Below are 22,689 nucleotides of genomic sequence, written 5' to 3'. Positions count from 1 at the left end.
CCCCAGTATTAAATATGACCAGTGCGGCCTCCCCCTCCCTCTATATTTATTGGTGGCCAGTGCGGATTCCAAGTATGGCCTCCCCAGTGCGGCCTCCCCTCTCCCCCCCCCCTAATTAAAATCAGACACCCCCCCCCCCCCCAATCATTGGTGGCAGCGGAGAGTACCGATCGGAGTCCCAGTTTAAATCGCTGGGGCTCCGATCGGTTACCATGGCAACCAAGACGCTATTGCAGTCTTGGCTGCCATGGTTACTTAGCAATAAATACAAGCATTATACTTACCTGAAGAGCTGCGATGTTTGTCCGGCCGGGAGCTCCTCCTACTGGTAAGTGACAGGTCTGTGCAATAGGCAATGCGCCGCACAGACCTTTCACTTACCAGTAGGAGGAGCTCCCGGCCGGACACACATCGCAGCTCTTCAGGTAAGTATAATGCTTGTAAGTAACCATGGCAGCCACCGATGAATATAGAGGGAGGGGGGCCGCACTGGTTACAATTAATACTGGGGAGGGAGGGGGGCCGCACTGGCCACCAATAAGTTAAATACAGGAGGGGGGGAGTCTGCCCCCTGCTTCCTGGCAGCATCTGCCAGGCAGCAGGGGGCAGTCATGTACACAGTTCTTAGTATATTCTAACATGAAGCGTCCCCATCACCATGGGAACGCTTCTGTGTTTAGAATATACTGTCGGATCTGAGTTTTCCGAAGTGAAAAATCAGATCTGAAATGAACAGTTATGCAAATGGATCCGTTCTGAACGGATGCAAGCGTTTGCATTATAGGAGCGGATCCGTCTGTACAGACACCAGACGGATCCGCTCCTAACGCAAGTGTGAAAGTAGCCTTAGGTGGTGCCCTGTCCTTTCACTGCGAGTGTCCCATAGCAGTAAATGGAGAGGATGCCACGGCTGCAAGGCATGCTCTGTTCTTAAGACAGGAGTAGCTCCCAGAGGTGGGACCTGCACCTATTGGGTAGTTATGGCATATCCTATCGCTATGCCATAAACTTTCAGATGGGATAACCACTTTAAAGGTGTTTCAGAGACTTTTATACTCTATAGTCATCAGTATCTGATCAGTGATCAGCTGTTCGGGAAGGCGCCGGAGCTCACAGTGGCGCTGTGGCCTACATGGTCCAGGCTAAGCTGCAAAAAGGCCATGGTGCTACTGTGAGCGCCAGTGCCTTCTCAAACAGCTAATCACTGATAAAGTCTCTGAAGACCCCTTTAAAGTGGTTAAAGTGTCGGACCCCCATCCATCAGTATTAAAGTCTCAGAAAACCCCTTCAATCTTGAACCCCAAGCAAAGTTCTTCCTGAAATGACTATTATCATGAACCATGTTCTGTTACTCATCACTTGTATCCGTGGATATCCTTGCTGTTGTAACCTACATGTTGTAATTCTTCTAAGGCTTTCTTCACACTGGAGCCATCACATTGTATAAGAGGTTTAGTGACTAAAGTGACTTATAATGAGAATCTCTGTTGCTTATTGTTTATTGGACAGAGCAGCGCTATGGACGGACAGAACCTACCGGAAACTAAATTACAACTAGAAAAGCTATCGTGGCTGACATATGCACTGTTTACAGCCACCTTAGAGGCTGAAGTCACTCACCTGTGTGCGTTCTCTGGTGGGCCTTCAAATGGGAGCTCTTTGTGTAGACTTTTCTGCAGCCATTAAACTGACATCTATGAACTCTTTTCTTGTTTTCGGGTGATGCTTCGCCCGCGTTCCCAGCCTGCTCACTGTCACTTAGGCTGCACTTTGATGTTATGGCAGATGAGGAGGATTCTGCTGCCTTTCCAGAGCTAACAGAGGCTTTTTTTGCAACCAGTTTTAATGTGACGGTTCCATCCAAAGCAGACAGAGACTGTGGTGTTTTCACCAGATGCCGACTGAGTTCCGGAGAAGATGGCGGCGTTAGTGATGTCACTGCGTTCAGCTGTGCCTGATTTACGGATGTGTAACACTCTGTAGAGGAACTGGCAGGCTGTAAGCTGACACATGATTCTGACAGCAGTTTGTCTTGGGAAAGTAGCAGGTCCATACTAGGGCGCTTCTCATACGTACTGATGTCCACAGGAATTACAATGGGGTCCAGCTTACGGCCACATCCATCTGTACCTTGAGAAATGGAGCTGTTCAAGAAAGAGTCAAAATCTTCTCCAAATGTCTCTGACATCTTCCGTGGTTCTGTCTGCAAATACCGTTCCAACTCCAGACAGGTCTATAAAGGGACAGGAGAGAAATTGAATCAGCAAATAATATTTGATAAAAAGCTTACACTGCTGAAACGTTGAGGGTAATGCTAATGTGATTTAGCGATAACCCAGGCACTACAGCTAATGGTCTACGTTACGATGTAGTAGGCCTACCTGCAGTCCTGTGTAAAACCACCACACATATGATATGACTTTGAATTCTGCTAAATGAAAAACTCATCTATGCTACGCTGTATAGACTTATTTCTGTTTATACAGCGCCATCATATTCCACAGTGTTGTACAGATTGTCACCATTGGAGGACAATTAACTTATCATTGTGTTTTGGAGAAAACCTACACAAACATGGGGAGAACATACAACTCTGTGCAGATGTGATCTTTGGTCGGATTTAAACCCAGGATCACAGAGCTGCAAGGCGATAGTGCTAACCAGTGAGCCCAAATAAAGCCAGCTTAGATGCCTCTGCTCCCTGCTCAAGCTTTGGTGACTTGATGTCTCAATCAAATAGTACAAGAGCATGACATTGCTCTTCTTCCTGGCCACTGTGATTACCATTGACACATTTATGATGAACTGAATTGTTGTTGTGAAAGGATCTGGAATACCATACATAGACCATGGAGGAGAGTTGTGCTGTTTTAGGAAAATGAGCACAGTAAAATCATATAACCCCTGTAGAGTAAACTTACTGTACACTAATGGCTAAGGCTGACCATACACATTAGACAGCGGCTGACAACCATCCCTCCTCCTAGCCAACCCATACATATGTGAGCTCGGCTGAGCATGCGTGCGTTCTCAACAGGGACAGGCGTGTAAGCCTCAGCCAGACACCTCTGGTGGCACAGTATATCCAAACAACTAAGGCAAAAAAATTGGAGCTCACTAAGTACCCATATAAAAGGTTTTGTATTTTATTGAAACATAGTATATAACAATATATGCCATTAAAAAGGGGGAAGTGACAGAACAGAGTCCATCCTGGTAGTACACACACCGCAGAAATATATCATATTGGGAAATAAATAGAAATCAAAATTACATATATATAAATTGATATGCCATAGAAGTAAAAGATAGCGGTAGGGTGAGTCAATAATTGCGAGAGTCATTAACAATACATAATATAAGGATATTGGCAAACTAATAGCATATACGGAGCAATCCTGCAAAAATCTTAGCCAAAACTGCAGGAAGACTATAGCAAAAACAGGACTCACTCAAAAACAGTGTGTACAACCAGGATGGTGCTACCGCGACGCGTGTTTCGGTGTGCCTTCGACAGAAATAAACCATCAGCAATTTGAAGTTCAACATGCCCAACCATTTCTTCTACACTCAATTATATCAGATATTTGGACGATTCTGAAGAAATAAAAGGGTTCGTCCAAAATTCATCTAATGTGTATGTCCTTAAGGGAATCACATGAACAACAATCCAGTAACATGTATAAGCCAATAACACCATTTAGAAAGGACTTATTGAATAAAGAACACTCATCAGTTGGGTCAGGCTGTTTTCCAATGCAGGAACCAGAACCTGGTGGCTTTATAGCAGCTTGTGTCTGCAGGTCTATAGAAAGAATAACGACTGCCATGAACTAGACTGCATTTTTCTTACAGATGTAAGGGCAACCACAAGGAATCTGAACATCCTGCAGTCTTACAAACTCATGTGCTAGAGGAGCCTTTCCAATAATGAGACTTTTTATAAAATTGCCTGGGAAACCTGATGTGATAACACGGCATAATACTGCATATTATTACACAATATAACGGAAATGAATAATTGAAATAATATAGAGCATTGCTGGCACAGATCATGAGCCCATCAGTGCTAGTAATTGTTCAACTTTCCTTCCAATACTTCAGATCTCTGCTCGTAATTTAGCTATCTATTGTAGTTCTACAATTGATACAAAACAATATACAGGGTGGGTCACGAGAAAAAAACAACTCTGTTTCTCATTTGTACAGGATAATACAAAAGCCACTTTGTGATCCAAAAATCGTCATTTTGTATGTGGCTATAGGTATGCAAACTGCGGATCTAATATTTGTTGCTAAAAATGTGAACACAGCTGTGTACATGGACATCATGGAGCAATTCTATGCACAGATAAATAATCATGGGTGTAAGTATGGAGCGACTTGCCATACGTCGCAGGAGATCACACAAGAACGTACCGCGAGCAAAGGGTTGTGGACTGCACTGTAACCAGACTGGAAGGGGTTTTCCGAGTTGTTACTACTGATGACCTATCCTCAGGATAGGTCCTCCGAATGTGATAAGTGGGAGTCCGGCTCCCAGCAGCCCTGCCGATCAGCTGTATGAAGAGGCTGTGGTGCTCCGGTGAGTGCTTTGGCTTCTTCCTGTGCCAAGGAAGTCACATTCATTAGTCACATGGCCTAGGCGCAGCTCATTCCCATAGCTGCTATATAATGGACAGCATTGTGCTTCATAAGCTGTGAGGAGGCTGCGACCTCTTCAAACAACTGATCGGTAGGGTTAGCAGGAGTTGGACTACCCCTGATCACATACCGATGACCGATCCTGAGGATAGGCCATCAGTATAAAACACTCACCCCTTTGACTCCTCAGGATAGGTCATCAATATCAGATGCCAGGTGTCAGATACCCATTGATCAGCTGTTGCGGCTAACTGTGGTGCTAGAAACTATGCAGTGTATCCACGGGCGGACTGGCCATAGACCCTACAGGGAAATTTCCTGGTGGGCCAATGCCCAGGGGGCTGCCCGAGCCCTCCTCACAGCTGCTGTCCAGGTACATAACAATCTGATACTCTCAGCATTAATTAATGCTAGGAACATCAGAAACTTATGCTCCTGGCCAGCACCTGCAGGTGCCCTTCTGAGTCCCACTGTATAACCATCCTCAGTATATAGGTGATAGGGCAGTATTTCATGCTGCACTATGCAGGCCCTGCCTACTTCTGTTGTCCCTGCCTGCTTGTGGCTTGTGTTGGCCCCTCCTACTTTTGTTACCCCACTTTAAGTTTTTTTCCAGGGTCACTTTAAGTCCCCAGTCTGCCCGAGGGTAGTGGTGTTGGACCCCACCAATGTGATATTGATGACCCCTTTAATGGTGTGAGACTTTCATTTCCTGGGTTACCTGGAGGGTGAAGTTTATGAGACTGATTCCAAGTCAGTGCCAGAACTGAAACAGCAAATTCATGTTCAGAATATGGAACGTGTGCTGCTGAAGGAGTGACCTTGAACATTATAAGACAAGCACAACTTTGTTTGGACGCTGGAGGAAACCACTTCCAGCATCTTCTGTAATGGATTGAAGTACGTCATTCTTCCATTAACCTGTACAAACCACCAAAAAAAGGGAAAAAAGGTTCCTGTTTTTCATGGCCCACCCTGAATAAGCTGTATCGGAAGGAGCGGTAGATGGATGAAGCTCCTTCCTCTATAACAACTTCTCATCATGGTCCAGAGAGCATGTGCAGCTGGCATTTTCACATTCACAAGGTAGCACTTCCATATGAGATAAAGGTAGGGATGCGTAAGACGTGTTGTGCCCCACTTGTTCCAGGTCCATGAGAACTCCGGAAAGCCATTTGGGTAACCATGCAAGTACACTGGTAAATAACTTTCAGAAGGTTTCTGTCTTTAGCGCCAAGATGTAAAGGGCTTACAGCATCTGGTTGCTAGCGCACAATAAATGATGAGAAAAAAACGCTGCAAAGCATTCCAGGAATATCTGAAAGCCTGCGATAACATTCATTCTGCTCCCATTTCTTTTTACTAGCCTGTAACAACTTCTCAGTGGAATTCAGGAAACAGCACCATGAATACCAATTTATCTAAAACACTCTCTAAATGCGCCATATAAAAAAACGACTTTACGCTACTTTCATTGACAAACGGAACTGGATTAGGGGTTAGCATGAAGTTATACCGTGAGAAATTAACATGTTATTAACGTTAGGTAATGGTTAGCAGACTGACAAGAACAGCTTTTCTAAAACATAATGGATGCCTAGAGACAATGGGGAACATAGATATATTTCCTCTGAGTTTAAGCGCTTTGGAAAATAAGCTATTTTGTGGTTATTAAAATGGTTGCCCAGGGCCAGTCTAATATGACGGAGATTTAGAAGCTGCCATAGTGAGAGAGCTGAAATTTTAATGAATTGCTATGAGAAATCTATTCTATAATATCTCATACAACCGAAATTCAAACTGAAAAAGGTGTCAGGACTGATTATTTTGACACACATACCATTACAAAAAGAACTGCAAATCCAGTCATAAAGCAGAGTCTGCCATTAACTTTCTTCACAGCTACGTTATTGATGTCTGAACCCTGCATTATTATGAATGGTACTTATTTTAGGAGGAACAGGCTCAGCCACACTAATGGATTTTCCACAGCTATTGTAGCAAACAGTGGACACAAATATTGTCCATTTTCTTCAGGGGACACGGGCGAGAGAGGGGGTGGGCGAATAATGAAAGTATATCCCATCAACATATTCTGTAATGTTTTGCATAGATTAGGATGCAAGGCACCTTACTATTTAAAGGGTGTGCGCACATTGAACGCAAACCCATCACATTGAAAATGTTGCGAAGTGTGCTTCATTATTTATTGAAATCCAGAGGATGGCCCTACAAAATACCTCTGTCAATGAATGGGCCCAGCCACTGGACTCCAAAGCCCAAAATGAGCAGGGATTTAAATAAATGACACGTTATACTGGAACACTTCTTATAAAACTGTATATCTGCTCAGCTTCTCCGGCTATTAGACCTAGACATTACTAGACCTGAACATTACTAGAGCTGGGCATTACTAGACCTGGACATTACTAGAGCTGGGCATTACTAGACCTGGACATTACTAGAGCTGGGCATTACTAGACCTGGGCATTACTAGAGCTGGGCATTACTAGACCTGGGCATTACTAGACCTGGGCATTACTAGAGCTGGACATTACTAGAGCTGGGCATTACTAGACCTGGACATTACTATACCTGGACATTACTAGACCTGGGCATTACTAGACCTGGAAATTACTAGAGCTGGGCATTACTAGACCTGGACATTACTAGAACTGGGCATTACTAGACCTGGACATTACTAGAGCTGGGCATTACTAGACCTGGACATTACTAGACCTGGACATTACTAGACCTGGGCATTACTAGACCTGGAAATTACTAGAGCTGGGCATTACTAGACCTGGACATTACTAGAACTGGGCATTACTAGACCTGGACATTACTAGAGCTGGGCATTACTAGACCTGGACATTACTAGACCTGGACATTACTAGAGCTGGGCATTACTAGACCTGGGCATTACTAGACCTGGACATTACTAGAGCTAGGCATTACTAGACCTGGACATTACTAGAGCTGGGCATTACTAGACCTGGGCATTACTAGAGCAGGACACTTTGCCTAATGAAGATGTTTTTACTAGAAGGTGAGTGCCAAATTTTTCTGCTACTTCAGATATGGATACTCACAGTCCCATTGAAATCTATCAGGTTCAAAAGATGTTTAAATATGTCCATACCCATTAAAGGCAAGAACAGAAAACTGGGCACAATCCAAGAGTCAGCAGTCAGATGAAGGAGCTAGCAGGGCGCCAAGTGCAAGGTATATACATCTTCTAAGCTATAATTCCTCTCCGAGAAATCTTCATAACCTTGCAGAGCAGTGAGCTGTCCAAGGTAGGAAGTCATAGCATACAACATAGTCCTAAATAGTCCCTATGGAGAGTTAGTTCCCCCCTGACCCGGACACAGGCCTCTCACCCAGTTAAGCTAGTACTTTCTGCTCTGCACTGATGAGGGGCAATCACCCCGAAACAGCTGTCTGCAGATGAGGTGCTGGCTTATTTAATATCCAAGTCATGTCTCAAGGCTTATTTTACGAGCTGAACATTGATAGCTGCCTTACATCTGTTGGCATTAGAGGCAGAGCTTGTTAAGAGCTCATTTGTATCCCTTCCCTCACATAGTCCTAACTGTATGGAGAAGGTGTAGTAAGACATACAACCATTGTCTATAAGGGCCCTGTTCGAGGATCAAATGTTTATACAAATGCTCATTCCCAATAATTGGCCATATAAAAGTGCTGTCGATAACCCAACAAACGAGCAAAATATCCATTTGTTTGGTGACTGCATCTTTCCTGGGGCACCTATAATCGTCATCTTTCGGCCGCACATCCCCCATTCATTTTGCATCGGGCTGAGTAAAAGGCCCTTTGAACAATCGCTGATCAACATGAGTGTTGTTGATTGCCACTCGCTGTTGGCGACAGATCACAACCCCATTTTCTGTCCCAGCACCCCAAATATTGCCATCAGAGAAGTAAAAAAGGCCCTTTTACTGACCTGGCATCACAGAATATGGGCACGGTATGTCTACACTTTAATGGACAGTTCTTTTTTTGTTAAATAAGATATCTCCATGTTTTTGCTGCGTAATGCACAGGATGATAAGTTAAAGTTGAAAGCCAACGACATATTTCAGGGCCTTAAGCCTCCCTCTGTCGCTGCTGTGTGAACGCTGTCCCTTAAATGAACTTTTAAACTTGTCAGTGCCCTAGCCAAGTGAAGCAAGGGAAAAGGAGAAAGCAGCAGATTGCACACATGTCCTGGTGCACGGCATATAGATATGGCACGCCGGCTTCCTTTATGCCACTTTTTCTCTCTAATCCATTATGAATGGCTACTATTATGTTCATGGTGAACATTTGCAGCAGATCAACAGTAACATAAGTGCAATTAGAATCTGAATTGATGCTACTTGAGGATAACAGCAGGCTGTTAAGCTCCTGTGTTTAATGGTGTTTCCTGTAAGTGCTATTCATGTGATGATGCCGACGGCCCATGAATATCAGCAACACCGGCTCACATGTGGGATCCTGTCAATTAGGTCAGTGTTGACACTCGGAGCAAATACACACTGCTAATTCTAACAAAAGCATTGAGAGGTCCCCCAAGCTGCAGATGGAACGGGATCCACCAAACACGGCACTGTTCTGAAGATAGGGCCGACGCCAAGCAATGGAGACATTACAATATAAAGTGCTTGGAAGATGAAGCTATAAAATGCAGGTAGTGGTCAAGCTCTGTAAATCGTGAAGGAAATGAGACATCAACACGGCTATATTTACAGCCATGTGCACTGCAAGTGACTACACCATCAATTAGGAACCGCGCGCCACACTCGCTGCTGCCCTTTTATGCATCGTCTTCTACTCCATTAACTTTACTACAGAATATGAGAGGATTTCGGAAGATTAAGAAAGAAACGCAAGGAAAATTCTTCAGTCTGTCTATGATACCATCCTGATAGATGTCTTTATTATAGCCCTGCCCTATTCTAAAGGGGTATTCTGATTTTAGAAAATGAAGCTTATTTGTCGTGGAATGAATGGTCTTTGAATCAATTTGCCACAGTTTTCAAGATCTGTGCTTAAAGGGTTGTCTCATCTGAGACATTGGTGGCACTGGTGCAATTCTCCTGCAAGACTCATTCATTCAAGAGATTGGGTCTGCTAGAAAAATGGGGCATCCATGTTTGGTCCATAGTTACCAGCCGGAATACGGACGGGTTTCACATCACTCATCTGAGGTAGACCTTAAAGGGGTTGTACCATCTCACACATTGGTGGTATGTCACTAGGATACGCCACCAATGTCAAATAGGTGCGGTTCCCAGAGGTAGAACCTTCACCTATCTCCAGAACAGGACCCCTGAAGTGAGCAGAGAGCAGCTGTGCATGAGTGGCAGCCCTCCAATTCCCACAGACGCCCATGTAAGCCACGTTCTAGAAATAGAACGTTCTGGTGCCCGCACCTATCTGAAATTGGTGGCGCAACCTACCAACATCCCACCAATGTGTCAGATGGTAAAACCCCGATATGAAACTAGTCGTGTTCTGGCTAATAATCATGGACCACAAATGGATGCCCCTTTTTCTAGCAGATCCATTCACTTAAAGGGATAACTTCCATCTTCATCACTAACTGCCACAACTGTTTCACTTTCCGCTCCACTGCTGCACTTGCTTTGTGGGCGGGGCCATGCTAATGAGTCACATGACAGTCATGAATATTTTTCTGGCGCCATGCACGCTTCCAATGCTCTCATACAGTAATGCATGCATCAGCATTTGTGATGACAGAGTACATTCACTTTGGCCTCATTCACGCGACCATATTTTTGGTCCGCATCCAATCTGCATTCTTTACGGATCGCACAAGGATCCATTAATTTCGTTCTGCAGCCCCACAAAAAAGATAGAACGTGTCCAATTATCGTCTGTTTTGCAGAAAGGAATAGGCATTGTTACAATGGCTCCGCAAAAAAATGGATGCAACATGGATGTCATCCGTATTTTTTGCAGATCCGTGTTTTGCAGACAGCAAAGTACATACTTTCGTGTGAATGAACCGTTCGTATGTACACTGCTTGCTTCTGTTGATTTACATGAGCAGCGCTGTAGGGCCCGTTCACACGTTTTTTGACGCTGTTTTCTGCTCGGAATCCGCACCCAAAAATGTCTCTAAGAAGCCACCCATTCATTTCAATGGGAGGCAGAGCTTGCATTTTTTCCAGTCTGAAAAAAACAGCATGGAAGAAAGAAGCCCCATGCCCTATCTTGGAGTGGAATTTGCACTGATTCTCCCATTGAAATGAATGAGAAGCTGAAAAAATAGGAATTTTTCAGCGTGTTAAAAAAAAATGTCATGTGAACAGGCCCTTTAAGAAGCTGGGGGTACATATCACACTATGTACACCCCTCATACATTCCTGTGCGTGCTTCTTTATAACAGGCTCATTTGGCAAGGAAGGTGTTAACACAAAGCAAGGCAGCCAGTAATTTGTGGCAGTCAGGCTGCAGGACTCACATCTGGATACTAATTCACCCATGCAGATATCCCTCATGGCACACATTTTGTGGCTGTGTCCAGTGTCGGACTGAGGTGCCTAGGGCTCCCAATACCAGTAACATTTATTTTGGGGGCCCACCGTACGGATACATTCAAATATTACCTGCTCACACAGCAGCAAGATGCTACCAGATGATTGACTATGGGGGTCCCTGCAGCGAAGGTAGGTCCTGGGGAAAAGAGGACACTGGTAGCTTTCCTCTATACCTAGAAGTCATCTCAGCTCTGATAGTGTCTATAATAAGAAACTGGGGAGTTTCTTTAAAAATCTATCACGTTTTTATATGAACATAGGCTGGATGAGGTGCTGTACATTGAATATATGTATGTAGTGCTATTGCCACTAGTGCAGGGGGTGGGAGACTAGGGGCCCACCAGGGATTCACCTGTACCCCAGTGGGCCAGTCTGAGCCTGGCTGTGTCTGTGTAAAGCTCTCCTCCTCCGTGTTGTAGCCACTGTGTGAGGAAAGAAAGATGGCTTTCCTTACCCTAGGAATTCCGTACTCAGAGATAACAGTGTGCAAGCATGCCCCCGTGACAGCCCTGATAAGGGCTCTGGTAGCTCTTGTCTTCTAATACGTTAGAGCAGATACTACTGAGCCTGCGCTGGTGCCATCCTATTTATCTCTATGGAGATAGAGGGAGATGGCCAGGCTGTGAGTTACTGCGCAAGCTCCAGCCTGCGTGCTCATGAGAACCCAGCTATCGTCTGTGTGAAATGTCAGAGCAGCGCAAGTGCGGCCACCGCTGCTGGAGTGCGGCAGTGGCCATAACCATGGGCAACTGGGGATGTACAAGAAGGGGAATCCTGGGTGGAAAAGACAGGATATCTAAAAATTGTATATTTTTGGAAAATGAATTTTTTTACTGAAATCATTATTATTACAGCAACTATCATGTTCAATAAGATGTTAGAATCCTGCAATTTTCTTTGCAAGGACTGAAGGTCAGTGCAGAAAATCGCTCGTGAATTTGCCCGTTGACACTGATGGGTTCAGTCTGGTGCTGTCCATTCTACGGTCCGACACCACATGAACATAAACATTGTCCATCTGAATGAGCCCTAAAAAACATCTCCTGGTCTTCACAAGTCCATAGTCCATACAACCATAGTCTACTGGCAGTACGCTGCGGTGTCCATCACATTAGCCGGACAGATTGTCATTCTCTCTAATAAAGCTTCACGTTCAGTGACTTCAAGCAGAGCTAGTATACATCGAGCATATAAGGATACGGCGGGCGCTTTGGATTGTGTGTATGTGACCTAAGCACTATGAATGAACGCTGTCTCTCTATGGTATAGCAGAGAGGTATACACAATGTATATGTGCATATTTCATCATCCAAAATACCTGTATGTGATATCAAGGTCACTGGGATTATCAGCAGTTTTTACCCAAATGGATTCGACGGGGCCAATAAAAAGACTGTATGTGACCAGAGGTCTGCAAATGTATCACACGTCACACAGGAAAGGATTATACCGCAGATGGCTGCACCGTGTATGTAAATGTCAGTCCGCATATGTACACTATTTCTTATAAGGGGAAGAGAGGTCAGAAAGGGCCAGATGTCTCTCTGACACCATTGTTCAATGAGACATCTGTCGGACCTCAACCCTTTCTCCTCTGTGAGGAAAGGGAAAGACTGGTCATCGTCCCTTGTCAGAAAATTTGGAGGCACAATATATCTCCTCTCTCCCAATCATAAGGCCGGGACACGTAACCGAAATAATAATCAGTTTAATGGAATATTTTTCCCTGCCTTGCGATATACTGAGACCTAAGATGCAGGGAGATGGAGATCTTGTGTGTCCTGACACAGGCTTCTATTAAAGTCCATCTCCCTGAGTCCCTTCCAGACTGGCGCTCCAGCAACACGTAATTATCCTCTGCTTCCCTAGACTCTTCCCACTGTCTTTGCACCTGTGCCAGTTTGAAGAGGCAGCTGGTAAGGCGTCCTGCTGCCCTGCTGCCTGTACAGTGCCTGCTGTAATACCCTTTGGTGGCAGCAGGGTGCACGTATTAGACAGTATAAAAACTTACCGCAATATGTAAGAGAGAGGCTGACTGCAAAGCACACTGCCGATACATGTTCAATATGTCCTGCGAGTATATGATTGTAGCTAATGTGACTAGAGGTCCCCAGAGAATTACACTGCTATGAGAAATATATCTATCTATCTATCTATCTATCTATCTATCTATCTATCTATCTATCGATAAACAAAAAACTAAATGAGCCATCTGACTACTTAATATGTATAGGGCATCTGTCCTACTGACAGATGTCAGGGGAAATAAGGATCAAGCAAGATAAATTTCCATATCCAAGTCTCCGTCAGAGGCTTTCTTCTCTTTTGTCATTAAAAACACATGCATGCTGAGCTGAACTGAGCATGCATGTGTATGGGGGAGTCAGGAGGAATAGCTGTGGGCTGGACGAGGGCTTGACTGACAGCTATTGAAGGTATGTAGGAACCTTAAAAGGGTTGTCCTGCCTCTTTTAAGTGACGGTCTATCCTCAGCTGGTGGGCAGGGCTCCTTCAATGATTTCAATGGGAGCAGTGCTGCAGTGACTAGTGGTCTCCACTACAATGTTGATGGTGCTGTGTAGGTGCGGCACCGACCCCCGGCGACAATTATACATCGATTATACAGCTGAACCGCGGGGGTGCGGGATGTTGGACTCCTGCTGATCAGCTAGTGATGGTGTATCCTGAGTATACAGCTGATTGGGGGGGTGCGGAGTGTAGGACTCCTGCTGATCAGCTAGTGATGGAGTATCATGAGTATACAGCTTATCGGAGGGGGTGCAGGGTGTTGGACTCCTGCTGATCAGCTAGTGATAGACTATCCTGAGTATATAGGTGATCAGCGGGGGTATGAGGTGTCGGAGTCCTGCTGTTCAGCTAGTGATGGCGTATCCTGAGTATAAAGCTGATTTGGGGGGTGCAGGGTGTCGGACTACTACTGATCAGCTAGTGATGGTCTATTCTGAGTATATAGGTGATCAGCGGGGGTATCAGGTGTCGGAGTCTTGCTGTTCAACTAGTGATGGACTATTCTGAGTATATAGGTGATCAGCGGGTGTGCAGGGTGTTGGACTCCTGCTGATCAGTTAGCGATGGCCTATTCTGAGTATACAGCTGATTGGCAGGGGTGCAGGGTGTCGGACTCCTGCTGACCAGTTAGCGATGGCCTATTTTGAATATACAGCTGATTGGCGGGGGTGTAGGGTGTCGGACTCCTGCTGACCAGTTAGCGATGGCCTATTCTAAGTATACAGCTGATTGGCGGGGGTGCAGGGTGTCGGACTCCTGCTGACCAGTTAGCCATGGCCTATTCTGAGTATACAGCTGATTGGCGGGTGTGCAGGGTGTCGGACTCCTGCTGACCAGTTAGCCATGGCCTATTCTGAGTATACAGCTGATTGGCGGGGGTGCAGGGTGTCGGACTCCTGATCAGTTGGCGATGGCCTATCCTGAATATACAGCTGATTGGTGGGGGTGCAGGGTGTCGGACTCCTGATCAGCTAGTGATGGCCTATTCTGAGTATACAGCTGATTGGCGGGGGTGCAGGGTGTCGGACTCCTGCTGATCAGCTAGTGATGGACTATTCCCAGGGTAGGCCATCACTTAGAAAAGGCTGGAAAATAAAAGCCAAAGAGAGACAAAAAAAGAAGACTGTTGGGATCTACTTTTGACAGAAAATATACAAACAACCATATTAGGCCATAATAAAATTTTATAGTGTTGGCATAAAAACTTGTCAAGCATATTACAGCGTCTACCAGCAGAACCGTAAGTTTAAACTGAGCGCAGCTCGCCAGGACATGAGACATAAAATGAGAGGCATATGTTGATTACAAGCCGATTGTAAATGAACACAATTAATTTCCAGTTCTGGATATAACTGGCAAAGAGAAGCGTAGCGCATGGTTGATGTCAGAAATGGAACCTTTGAAAGGATTCATCAACAGGGTCTGATTCTTGGAGCCTGCTCAAGGCTGTCGTATCTGTGGCATTAAACTACGGAGAAAGGTTTAACGTCCCTGCAGGATTTTCTTTCAATCATTACAAGTGATTTTAGCCTTGCTTAAAAAAACAACTGCTTGTTTGGTCCTGAGGGCTTTTCCATAAAATAATCTTTCCAAGGAAACATACTGCAGTAACGTTTCAGATCTGCTGTGATACAGTATTCAGGCCGGAGAGGCAAATTATGGAACTGCTTGAAAGCTGAACGAGCAGCTCAATATGTGAAAAGTTCTCAACATACGACTGTATATACATTAACAAGAGAAATCAGGTCAACTAATGCACTGGGATATTGGGTTATCATCTGACTATAGATAATAGTCTAAACAAGAGAAATCAGGTCAACTAGATAGACGGCAATGCCCTTTTACGAGGCCTGGCCGCGGCTGGCCATCTTGCAGGGACGCAGTCGGCTTGTATCACACAGAGAAAGGTTCTCCTGGGACACACTTTCCTCATTAATTAGAATCAGCTAACCCTGCCTACTTCTCGGAAATGCACTACCAAGGTAACGTGTCTAACGTCTACAGAGACTTATATCTAAGCCTTCTGTAGCACTTCTGCTTATTTGTTCACCACTGATAGAACCGAATCCCATGAAAATTGTAAGATGTTTAATTCTTCCTGTTAAAAGAGAAAGCAGTCTTCTAAGACGCTTCGCTGCAGTTTTGGGACATCACAGCAATCTCCATGCACAAAGAATGCTAATTTATGTAAAGCAAAGGTCCTTATGTCATAATGCCACAGCTCGCTTCCTTCTCAGAAAATAAGCCATATAATACAAGCTTTAGTCACTGATATATTATGCAATTTGCCATCATGCTGAATACCACCACGAGTAGTCTTTATTATAGAAAGTCTTACCAGCAAGAACGTAAGCAAATTCCTTTAATACAAAACCATTGATTTATTGCTTATCATGAAGTCTTGCGTGCTAACAATTTGCTCTAAAAGGGCTCCCTCCAGCAGGATCGACTTATTATACAAGGTATACTGCCTGGTAGGATTGATCCTGCTGATTAAAATGATACCTTTCCTGTGAATATCATAGGTGGAATTCCTAAAGAAAAAATACTTTTATTCTGCATGAAAATGAGGGCTTCTGTGTACCGAGGGGCGTGGCCTGTGCTGGAAACACTGTGGAGCTCAGGTGCACTGAGGGGCTAGGCCCTGCCTCTCAGTGCACCGAATCCCTAATTTGCATAACACATACATTTACAGGTATCATTTTAAATATCAGCAACATCCCTACCAGGCAATATGTCTGGTTTAGTAGGGATGATCCTGCTGACAGATTCTCTTTAACTCTTTTATTAAACTGGATCTGTCAACGGAGAAAAAGGTTTTTAGGGAAATATGCTCTTTGCTGATAACAATGCATCCAGATCCCTGAAGCATATGACATTATAGGGGTACTCCAGTAACAGTTATTTGCTGTGCACTCCATAGGGGATACAGTGGAGGTTCACGAGAACAGAAGTTCAGCATGTGTGACCGCTCCTTCATCAAGGACAGCACTCGCCTATCTCCAGCAGTGTCACAGAGTTTGAATGGCAATGTACATGTTCAAATGCTGCTCTATTCAAGCAGGGTGGGGGGGCGGGAAGGCATCAGACCTCCATTTTCCTAATCAGTGGGGTTTAAACGGTCAGACCGTCACCAATCTAGTATCCCCTAACAACCAGAACTCCAACTCTTAAATACAGAAGAATGACATATTATGTCAATCGTGTAATGTCTCTGTCCGAAAGATGGAATTTTTTTCACAGGAACAATATTGGGGGTTGGAACTGACACTCAATAGAAGATGAACATACTCTCCCATACCAGATCATTTTTAAATGGTCACTGAGTATTGGTAAATGGGAATGTCATAGAGAAATATCAAAAGTTTTGATCAGTGGAGGTCTGAGCGCCCCACTGATTGCTGGAAAAGGATGAAAGAAGTGCTCAGATATCGAGCTCTCTCTCCTGCCTGAAGAGGACGGAACCCATAAAGGCCTATTGAGCCCATCTTCTTCTGCGAGAAGCGAGTGTGAAATGCACACACTTCTCTCTTCTTGTTCTAATGATTTGTGGGGTTTTAGTGCCCAGACTCCTACCAATCAAAACTTTTGATATGTCTCTATGGCATATCAAAAGTTTTACCAAAACTCAATGACCGGAAACACACCATTCTCTTATTTGTAGTATTTGCCCAATGTCTCAAAAAATAGTGGTCAATAAGTACAGACCACCGGTTACTGATGGAAACCTACTGATGAAACTATTCTGTCTACTCAACACTTGTTCATGTGGAAATGTAAGGACATATACACTAACAGGGGTCCGATAATTCATCCACAGTGACCCTTTACTGTCAAAGCAATGAGCAACCTCGTCTAAGCAGAGGAATTTCCAGTAAGTCTGTTGTCACCTGCATCGAACATAGCTCAATCATTTTGGATTGTGGTTCCTGATCTGTCATCAAGAAAAAGAGCCTGTGTTGTCGCTGTCACTCAGGCGCACAAGAAATAACCCAATGTGGCATCATTAAGTCCCCAATCACACATGAGGCAAAGGTCCACTAAAAGCAAGGTGCCTGGCCTTCTTGACCTCAACAAATCCAAGTAGAATGAAAGTGAAAGCTTGCCAAGAGAATGTTACAAGAGCTTTTAACAAAATATGCTTTAAGATTTCCCGGAGCATTGAAGCGTTCAGTTTTTCTATTGTGGATGATTTGTTCGCGTAATAAACTTTTCTTAGTGCTGTCGAAAGCCAGCGTTGGTTTCTGAAAAGGCTCTTTCATGGTATGAAAAAGGTAGTGAATTGTGCCCTAGGGTCGTAACCAGAGCTGTGTAAACAGATGAAAGCGACAAATCGTATATATTACAAACATTTTGCTTAGAACAGCCATAAGTAGAGGAGCAGAAACCGTTCCGGGCTAAGATAGGAAATCTGGTTACTGCAGCTTCAGAAGGCAAACATTACATAGAGAAATGTACTTGTATTATTGCAAATGTAAATTAAAACATATTTTTGATGTGTAAAGTGTGATTGAAATGCTGCTTGCCAATTACACGTATCTTGGCCTGCTATCATCCCGGGAAAGTATACCCTACAGTTAAAGGGGTTGCTTGGCTCGCTTCTTCTCCTCTCCCTTGGGATACAATACTGTCCAGCATGTACTTTGCAAACAAGGTCGGCTATACTCCTTAGGTAACGGTTCTCTGAATGGACACACATGCACGCTTGCCTATCTATATCATTGCAAGGAGAACATTTTTAATTTTAAAATATTAGATCTTTTATTTTTGTAGGGACAGAAAAAAGGGGTTGTCCGGACTTTTAATATTGATGACCTATCCTCAGGGTCCGACACCCCTGCCTATCAGCTGTATGGGGTGACAGCGCGCACAGTGTGCAACGGCCATCTCCCGTATCTCTTCCTGTCTCCTCATACAGCTGATTGGCGGGGGTGCCGGATATCAGACCCACACCAACCTGACATTGATGACCTATCCTGAGGATAGGTCATCAATATTAAAAGCCCGGACAACCCCTTTAAAGCCTATTTGTCAGTTATTTCGTAAAACACAATGAACAATTCTGCATGTCACCCTCAATGTTCATATACAACAGAGCACGATGGAGTCTTAGAGTAATTGCAGTTTACTATAAATAAAGCAATGGTGCTTGTAGTCAACTAACCAGGAAGAAACCGAGCCTGTGACGTAAAGAAGTGGGATGATATAATGTCAAAATATACACCACAACGCCAACACAATTCCTGGGCCTCAATATTTGTACACAAGGTGAGGAGAGTGAATGGAAATGTTTGCTCCAGGTGAAGGAAAGTCTACCTACGACCCTGTTTGTCCATTCAATGCAATTTGCATACAGTTTAAAGTGGTATTCGGGTTATAACAAGTTATCCCCTATCCAAAGGACGCTGGGACCCTGACCAATCACAACAACGGGGACACATACCCTGTGGAGTCCACTTGTATGGGAGCGCTGGAGAGTACAGTGCTCTGCTAAATCTGGCACTCCAACAGAAATGAATGGAGCTGCAGCGCGCAATTTCCAACCAACCGCTCTGTCTATTTATGGTGGGTTCTACAGGGTAGACAGGTCAGCGTCCTGTGGATAAGGGGATAACTTGTTATAACCGGAATACACCAATATTCTGGAGAAGAGACACTTATCAAGAGAACCCCGTTTGCAAGGATGCTAGCGCAGAAATCAGCAGGTATATCCAATTCTTTTTTCCTGTGTGCATAAAGTCAACAGTTACAGGTGCATATACGGTAATTCAGCAAAGACACTTTGCATGAATTTTCTTTCACTCACAATCAAGAATAACAGCACAAAAAGCCGTTATCAGACTAAACCATCGCAGAAGAGTTTATATATCTATGCAAATAGCAGCAGCCAAGAAAAGTGTCTTTTTATTGTAGTTGTTATTGTGACAGTCATTTTCTCTCTTCTAAATTTTACTTTCTTGGGACCTAGCAATGTTGAGATTTTTTAAGGGTCTCTTGACCTGCTTCCTTCAGATCGTAAAAAAAACCTATAACAGGGCTCCCCACCTATTATGTGCCATTTATTATGGTGGTGTCTTCTCATATGACAGAAAGGACAACAGCCCCAACACCTCCCCTAAAGCCCCAAAGCCTTGTTTTGTATCCCTTGACTGTCTATATAATTGGGTTTTTTAAAGTGTTGCTTCAGGTGACTTCAGAATAAGCTATTGTGTGTGCACATGACTGTTATATAACTTATATTCCGCATTTTTTAGCATTTGTTTTACCTCTGCAGGCTTCATCTCTACTTATCATTTTTTCCTGAGCCTGATGGTGGAGATTAGTTGATATGATGTCTACCATAGCCTGCACACACTGAGGATATCTCACTTCCCTATCACTCTGTAGCTCACCCTCAGAAGCAGCAGCGGCAGCATCATGGACATTATACAGCAATACTGAGCAGTGTAGCTGTGAATTCAGAACTAGAGTAAGAAAGAAAACTTACTAGAGCCTTCAACATCCATCTGTGTATGTGTCTCTCTGCCTCTCCCTCATTTTGCAGCTGCTTCTTACTCCCCTCCTAATAAATTCAGTGGACAGTTTCTTAAAGTTTCTTATACTTGATTGTACTATTTATTGATTTATGCAAACTTTGCTGAAATTGCAGTGCCCATTTAAGAAACCTCTAATCATGGTGTTGAAGTCTAGGTGTTATCTTTATATATCTACACCAGTATTCATTAAATTGTGTCTTGAATTTGAAACTTTTTCCAAAAAGTAAAACATAGCAAAACATGCCGGTTTAGTTCTTTACTATGCTTCTTATGTTCATGACTCATGTGAAATGCTTACTCCTTTGAGCTTACTTCCCTGAGAATGTGCCTACTGGGATACTCATTGAAGATACAATAAACTCGCAGCGGATACACACGTGCATGGAGGAAGAGGATAGGCTTCCTGCTTACTTAAGATAGCTTTCAAAACAGCTGCATGTTACTTCAGTTTATGGAAGAGAACAAGTGCAAAATCTCTGAAATTTCTTGGAACCATTACAAATGCATGTCAATAGGCAGTCATGTTATAGTAAATAGTATTAACTTTTATGTATATAGCATCAACATAGTCATCACTGGGAACAAACCGGAAAACAGGAAGCCATAAGAAAAAGGAACCTTGTTCAAGTAAAATACTAACCATGCTGTACAAATCATTTGCAGGATGTTTTAATTAAACCCCTGACAGTGATCATTAAACTGTAGGTTTCTTCAATGAGCTCTGAAGAGATAGTTTTCACTCTAATTTATTTTACTCACTTAGGCTACTTTCACCACTAGCGTTTATTGTGGATCCATCATGGATCTGCAAAAATGCTTCTGTTACAATAATACAACCGCATGCATCCGTCATGAATGGATCCGGTTGTATTATGTCTTCTATAGCCATGAGGGATTCGTCTTTCTATTGTGCCAGATTGTGTCAGAGAAAACGGATCCGTCCCCATTGACTTACATTGTGTGTTAGGACAGATCCGTCTTGCTCTGCACCACATCACAGACAGAAAAACGCTGCTTGCAGCCTTTTTCTGTCCGCGATGGGGACGCAACCGTTCGTTCATTCCGTTTCGTTCAGTTTTGTCCCCATTGACAATGAATGGGGACAAAACTGAAGCGTTTTCTGCCACTATTGAGATCCTATGACGGATCTCAATAGCGGAATTGAAAATGCTAATGTAAAAGTAGCCTTACATAGCACTGACATACTCTGCGGCGTTTTACAGACATTATCATCACTCACCAGTGAGGTTCACAATCTAGATTCTCTATCGTTATGTCTTTGGAGTGTGGGAGAAAACGCACACAAACACAGGGAGAACATACAAACGCCGTACAGATGGTGACCTTGGTAGGATTTGAAACCTAGGACTCCAGCACTGCAAGGCACCAGTGGCACTGAGCCACAGTGGAACAAGAGCTTGGGGTTTGAATGACTTCCCTGACCAAAGAGAAATAACAAGGATGCCAAGAGGGCAGTTATCTAATTTAATGTTCTTATAATTTTTCTCCAAATCAAAGCATGCGTTAAAGGGGTTATCCAACCCCTAAAACGCCCCCCTTACTGCCTGGGCCCCTCACACTGATTGTACTTACCTTGCTCCCCGACACCCGCGTTCCTTCTGACGCACGCACTGCTGTCGCTGCATCTCCCCGTCGCGCGGATGAAAACATCCAGTGACGTAGGAAGCAGCCAATAGCAGGCCGCGATGGGGAGGAGGCTCCCTAGCGTCACCCGTCACCTGCTAATGGCTGCTCTCCCCGTCACCGGATGCTTTAATCCGTGCAACGGGGAGATGCAGAGGCGACCCTGTAGGCGTCAGAAGCGACACTGGTGTCGTGGAGCAAGGTAAGTACAATCAGTGTGAGGGGGCTCGGGCAGTAGGGAAGGCATATTAGATGTTGGATAACCCCTTTAAGGGCCATAGGAAACTGTTAGTGGATATAGGGAATGTCAGGGAAACTGCTGAGATGAAACATAAAAGCTTACCGGAGCATATAAAGTTTACTCATCGGGGCACATGACGTACACACTATATAATAAATTATTTAGTGGAGCTTCGATCTGAATGACCATGGCTGCGATGGATTGGGGAGGTGGGGTTTATGAAGTCTTTTGCTCCAGAATAGTGGTGACAAAAAAGTCAGACATTTTTGAACAAGCCACATTTTGTGCACAAAGGTGCTACTTTTTGATAATTTATGCCACAGTTTCTGGCTGATGTAGAGTTCAGTTTCTTGAACACAGACCTTCCTAGTTCTGCCAAACTTATTAAGAGGCATATCCTATTATTAATTTGGCACATCTTACACAAGTGTATTTTTATTAGGACAGGCATAAGAAACACCATTCATCATAAATTTCCCCACTGTATATGTAGGGGGAAATATATTAAGAATTGGAATTCTACTAA

General features: G+C 44.0%; 1 protein-coding gene across 1 annotated transcript in view; it reads right to left on the bottom strand.

Annotated features, from left to right (window-relative positions):
* The window catches only part of KLF7 (Kruppel like factor 7), a 140,369-nt gene that overhangs the window by 54,344 nt on the left and 63,336 nt on the right, over positions 1 to 22,689 (bottom strand). Inside the window, exon 2 of the mRNA XM_040440656.1 lies at positions 1,621 to 2,233. Coding sequence (XP_040296590.1) covers positions 1,621 to 2,233 — 613 coding nt within the window. The remainder of the gene's footprint in view (positions 1 to 1,620; positions 2,234 to 22,689) is intronic.

The sequence above is a fragment of the Bufo bufo genome, chromosome 7 (genome assembly GCF_905171765.1).
Source record: "Bufo bufo chromosome 7, aBufBuf1.1, whole genome shotgun sequence".
Taxonomy (NCBI): Eukaryota; Metazoa; Chordata; class Amphibia; order Anura; family Bufonidae; genus Bufo; species Bufo bufo.
Note: the sequence above shows the minus strand (reverse complement) of the source record. Positions and strands in the feature narration are given on the sequence as shown.